The sequence below is a fragment of the Temnothorax curvispinosus genome, unplaced genomic scaffold, assembly GCF_003070985.1.
Source record: "Temnothorax curvispinosus isolate PA1 unplaced genomic scaffold, ASM307098v1 QBEX01016011.1, whole genome shotgun sequence".
Lineage (NCBI taxonomy): Eukaryota > Metazoa > Arthropoda > Insecta > Hymenoptera > Formicidae > Temnothorax > Temnothorax curvispinosus.
In genome coordinates this window covers 596,017-602,016 of record NW_020225791.1, presented here as the reverse complement: position 1 = coordinate 602,016, position 6,000 = coordinate 596,017, and the positions used below count along the sequence as shown (strand labels likewise).

General features: G+C 43.4%; 1 protein-coding gene across 5 annotated transcripts in view; it reads right to left on the bottom strand.

Moving 5' to 3' along the window:
• Nucleotides 1-6: 6 nt before the first annotated feature.
• The window catches only part of LOC112466245 (kazrin), a 115,385-nt gene continuing 109,391 nt past the window's right edge, over nucleotides 7-6,000 (bottom strand). For 4 of the 5 annotated variants that reach the window (XM_025034243.1, XM_025034242.1, XM_025034239.1 and 1 more), the window contains 6 exons: nucleotides 5,765-5,854; nucleotides 4,316-4,532; nucleotides 2,703-2,970; nucleotides 2,135-2,482; nucleotides 1,835-1,958; nucleotides 7-1,486 (listed from right to left, as the gene is read on the bottom strand). In XM_025034243.1, coding sequence (XP_024890011.1) covers nucleotides 1,293-1,486; nucleotides 1,835-1,958; nucleotides 2,135-2,482; nucleotides 2,703-2,970; nucleotides 4,316-4,532; nucleotides 5,765-5,854 — 1,241 coding nt within the window. In that variant the 3' untranslated portion in view covers nucleotides 7-1,292. The remainder of the gene's footprint in view (nucleotides 1,487-1,834; nucleotides 1,959-2,134; nucleotides 2,483-2,702; nucleotides 2,971-4,315; nucleotides 4,533-5,764; nucleotides 5,855-6,000) is intronic. The other variant, XM_025034241.1, reaches the window with a different exon arrangement.

Here is a 6,000-nt window from a genome sequence, read left to right as displayed (position 1 = left end):
AGTCGGTTCCCGGAATATTTACAACTTCCTCTCGAGATTCCTTAGCGATACATTAAATTACGTTCTGTCGGTTACGAAAGCTTTTTGCGGAAGTTCACGGATACGTCTCTTATACGATGTAGCTAACTTTACTCGTAGAAATTCTGGAAAAGTAACTGCCTATCGATTAACGGTGACTATACAGTAACAATTCTTTTTCTCTTTTCTCCCGAACTAATGTTATTTTTACGATGTGAAACGCGGATATCGATGAAGAAGCGAGGAACGCACTTCGTCGAGCGAGATTCGTCGAAATTTGCTGGTTATTCGTCTCCGCGCGAAAGTTTTCCGAAAACGTTTCTCCTACCGAGAAAAATTGGAAAAAGCACTCCCGACTACTTGCCCGCGCGTGAAATATTCCTGTAAATAAATAATTGACTGATGCTTTTTGATGCTCTAGCGAAAAAGTCTCTACTACCTCGATCAAGACTGAAAATCGCGATCGAGTATACGATCTACTTCGCAATTTGACGATTTTAACTTTGGCCATCGCACGTGGATTGGACGCGGAGTCCGGCGCGACGTGTCGTTCGTTGCTTTACAACTTGCACCTGCCGCTTCCGTTCCGAGAATACGCCGAATTCCGGACGACATATGGCACGAGTCGATCGGGGGATGAGGAATAAAACGAAACCGTACACGATTTCATTCCTCGATGTGTTACGTTCCTGCCTTGAAGAGGAATCTCCTAAGAGGAATCTACGCGGCAAACGTAAAAAAAACTCAATTCCGTTTTATTGTCTTTCATGTATCGAGATCATTCGCGTTTGATCAAGGAATTGAGCGTCTTCTTCTTATCTATCTCCTTTCGATCAATGTGTGATATGGTAAAAAGCAGTGAATAACGATCCAAGGAATGAATTTTTTATACAAAAAAAACTTTTAACTATAAACGCTGCCGTAACATTCACTCAATAAGTCCGTTTAATTTATATTAAATGAGTGGTACTTTAGTAACGCTATCTTCTATTCTATAAACTTAAAAGGAATGTTCGTTCTATTGCATGACTCGACAAAAGATGTTTAGAGTGTACGTCTTCTTCGATGTACAAAGGGCAGAGAAAACACGCTTAGCGCGAGTTCGAGTGACTTCGAGAGCGTCTCGAAATTGACGATCAAATTCCCGAGGTGCTCTAAGGAGATTCCTTCGAGGCGAGGAATGTCCGAACGCGGTTTCGTAGATGCCAATTAGTGTTCCGGAGACGTCGTCCCGTCTCTCGATGACGATAAGAACAACGACGACGTCATGCCGATTAGTGAGCGTTGTCCAGTGTCGCCTCTGGATGACAGTAGACTGAATACCTTGCTGGCAGAACGAGCGCTTCTAATTCGGCGGTGAGGTGTCGTCGAATCATGTGTTTCGCCGGTGGTATGCCCAAGGCGGTGGCCATGGTGTCGCCAGTGAACGACGGCTCCAATACAACCAGAGCACCGTGCACACCCGAGTCTATGGGAAAGAGATTTTATTCTCGTTAAAGATAAAAATGATATCGATAGTTCATGTGTATGTTATCGGGCTTAAAGGTGAAAGGTCGATTTTTCAGCCTGCATATTTTGTGCATTCTTATTTTTAGAAGAGAGATGTGTTATACGCTGCAGATAAATACTGCAATAAAATTTGTTAAAAAAATGTAAGCAAAAGAAATTTATATATGTATAAAATATTTTCATGTTCTTTTAGCAAATTAATATTAAATTTCGCAAACTGTAATCAATTATAATTGTCATATGTAATATATGGCATATATGTATGATTTAAAAAATACATAATTGATCTCGCCGAAATACAATTCACCTTTCAAGTTTTCTGCGTATTCCGTGAGATCGATATTCCTCGCCCACCGAATAAACCTTTGATTCGTCCAAACCAAAGGATCCGTGTCAACCTGCTCACATTGATGTCTTCTGACAGCGAGAGCCTACCAAAAGCGTGACATTATCTCTTTGATGGTATTATTCAACCGCAATTACATCGTTTGATTAATCCTCATAAAGAACTGATTATAAGCAGCCTTTATCTTCACATGTTCCTGATGAACTTATCGTCAGTAAGATCTTGTAATATCATTTTGGTCGATAGTGCAAATTCACTCACCTGTCGATCATAGTTTAGCATTCGCAGCAGGTGAATACCATGAACGATGCTGGCCTGATGAAACTTTCTCGTGACTCCGAGCAGTTTCTCAAGCTCCTTTTTGCTCAGATGGTCCAGCATACGCGCATCCACCATATTGGTGGCAAAACTCTCCGAGTACTGGGCCAGGCCGAGATCCGGCAGCCACTCAGAGCTCACCCAGGTGTGACCGAGCTGAGCGATACAGGGATATCGAACGTGACTTGGATGCCGATGTTCCTCGATAGCCAGGCGCAGTTTCTTTCGATGAAGCGGATGAGTTACGCCTAAACCGGCCTCAAGTTCGGCGTCACTTAGTTCCAGTAGAACCTGAAAATAGTACCACAATAATGAAAACTTAACTGATCGAGACAGATATTTTAATCAGAAACAGTTCTGTGAATTGTTTCTAAGATACAAAAATATAAAAGTCTTTTGCGTGAAGGATAAACCTTTGACATGATTAAGATCAGCCATAGCCTTCGGGCTTATATCAACAGGTTAAACTGGTTTAAAGTTTGCTAATGGAAACAGGTGATAAATCCTTTACCTTGCCCGATTTGACGTTCTCGGCACATCGTGGACCGTATTGCGGCATCCCGAGAGCCACCTCTAACCAGGCTAAAACGGTCGGGGCTCGCCATCGCTCCATGGGCACGGAAGCTGCTTCTCGAAGCAAACGAAGTTTCTCGGCGTAACCCTCCTCGGTGAGCGGCGACCACGATCGATATGGATCAAAGCTGTCTGAGCCCTCGTTGCCGCCGCTACCACCGCTAGAACTGTTTGCCGTCTTCCGATGTCGCGAACGGGCGAATACTCTGCCAGAAGGGAGACATCGATTCATTCACATTAATGCAATGATATTCAATCGCGGAACAACACATTTTTATTTTATTTTACTTGTGCGTACTGTGTTATAATAATATAGTTAAAAATGATATCATATATAATAAATTGATTTTTCCTTTTCCTTATTTTTATGTAAGACTCACAATTTTTTAATCATTATAATGTATTAACATATTGATTGTATCCTGTTGAAAATATCAAATTGAATCAATGCGAAGAGGTATAAGAGGTATATTTAAGAAATATAGATAATAAATAAATATTTTTGCATAAATTCTAATTAATTCCACAAATATAAAATAATTAGACATGTGAAATTAAATTCTTCAGTTGAGAGTAAATTTAAATTTCCGTGTCTCATGTTGCCAGTTCGATGGGATAATGGTGGATTACGGGATCTCTGTGCAATATTTTACAGCTAAACAGCCGATGGCATCATCCATCATTTAGAATAAAATCACATTGCGGACGTAAGTCTCACCGGCTGTATAATATCCAAGTGAATATAATGGAAAAATCGATATTCTCTTGTATCCGGAAAAAAGATCGTCTTACTTAAGAAGACTGTTATTTTACATGACAGTCTCTTTCACAAGTTTATTTCCACATAGCGCGGAAGTCCGCATCTATTTCTACTCAGCAACCGTTGTCGCAAAGTTGCAATTTCCCTTCTATCGTGTTACGAACTCATTTTGCTCGTACATTGTTAAGGAGTAAGACTCGCGTAGTAGTCACACACTTCGCCCAAGTAATACTGAGAGTCATCAGAGTACAAAAATGTCGACAGTGCACCGACGTACTTACGTGCAAGCGCACGAGATTGTAAAATCAATGTGAACAAGTCGCGCACTTTGTAAAACCATTCACCGTCGTGCGAATGAATTGTTCGCCACACGAGCCGTATGGCTGCACTTCCATGGAGTGGCTCTCGTCATCTCGACTTTCCAGTGCTTTTTATTATGCCAAAGCTATCATTCGTGGCCGCCCGCTTTGTATTAAACATCACGTATAAATTATTCGTCGCCACAAAACAATTCATATTTACGAGTAAAATGTAACGTTGTCCCGGCGGTAATTGCCGCTAAATGTTTGCGCGATGGGCTAAATAATCGATACTTCACTCAATTAATGCGTAATTGGTATTACCGCGGGCAACGTGTGGGGGAGAGCAAAAATAATTACATAAGAAATAATTGTCTCTTCGAAACTGAATTTGCGTCGTTTGCATGGCGAGCAATTTGCGGTTCGTGTTGCGCAATAAAATGTTGAGCGTTTTCGTAACGGGAACGAGAGCTCCTTATACCTAGGTATTACCTTGAAATGGATCCCCATGTGCCGCCGCGAGTGGCGGACGAGCGCGAATGCGCGGCAGGTGCGACGACAGGTGGTGGCTGCTTGTTCCTCCTCGGCTCGGATTCCAGCGGGCTGGATAGCTGCTCGACCGATCGCGATAGCGAGGAATTGTCCATGGACCTTGAAAATGCGTTCAGCGGCGACAGCGTCGGGCTGCAGTCCTTCGGTGTGGTTGCGGCTGTAAACAGAAGATACGCGTGTCGGTGTACCATCGATTTCCATAACGGAGCGCTCGGGGCACTCTCGAGCACTTGGAACGAGAATAGGAAGACCGAGAGAAATAGTTTGTAGAAATGTAATGAGATATGCGCAGAGGATGTAAGCCCTATTTGTTAAATGGAAAACCGTCGATGAACAATTACGCAACGATTACATGTCGCGCGAATATTATACTTGGGCATGAAAATATTTTTGTCGTGTTAAAATAAACGTATGTAACAAAGAAAGAACGTGAACGATAATTTGTTAGTAATTGGACACAGCAGGATGCGAATGAAGTCAAATTCGGGTCAACGACAAACTATTAATTATTCATTCACGTTTCTTTGGATGTCGCTATTTTTTTTTACACTGCACTGACTGCACATGAAAATCGCGTTTCACGTGGCTTTTTCATCAAGCGTTATCCAGTCCCGTGACACAGCGAATGGTAATCGATGCAAGTCACATAAAGAACACACAGCGCGTCGTGCAGCGATCCTGCTCGCGTGCAAAAACTCCTTCTCGTGGGCATAGCTCGTTCTTGTCATCTCTCTGTCAGGTTTACGGTATGTGCATGCGCATGCATTCAGGCCATGTAGCAGGCAGGACTTGTATCGAGGACATCCTTGGGGACCCTCGGCATCGGTTAGGCTTTCACACGAGAAAAACGATTTATTCGGTGAGCGCCCTCGATCCCTTTCGGGACCACCATATTAAGACGCACGTTCACACATATGATACACATACGATACACACATACACACATACACCCACACGCTCGCGCGCATACCAAGAGATAAATGACTACAGGGTGGCCAGAATACGATAGCGATACCGTGCGGTTCGATTTTTCCAACCATCGTGATTCTAGAGAGCTTTAGAGATCTGCAAGATAGAAACATCGACGGATTCTTGGCTATTTTACGAATATTTTAATGTGACTTAATGATCTGAGAGCGTCAAAGAACTATTATAATTGTTAATCCTGCGTATTTTCGACGTATATTCGCGATCGGCCACCGCACCGGTCCAGCCACCCTTCGCTGACGAAAGAAAACGGGTATTGGTCAGAGGAGAAGAGAAAGACGCATACACTGAGAAGCAGCAGAGGCGTTTCGGATTATGACGGAACAGGGAGGCGGGATGTAGAGCGCTGAGTGAGACATGGGAAGTGACGACGATCAGTGATTTATGCTCTTGGACACTTACATTGGTATATGTGGGGTGGTGCTACGGAGGATACCACGGAGATGCTGTCCATGTCGAGACCGCTGCCCTCGACCGTAATTGTTGGCGTGCCTGCGCGGAAATATATATAAAGGACATCAATTTTACAGTAAAGGGAGGGAAGTGCGGGTAAGGGTATCGGTGGCAACCCGGCACGGGCCTCGCGTCACATTGTGCCTGGGGCTGTCAAGAACGAGCTTCCCTCGAGGTCGCCGCTA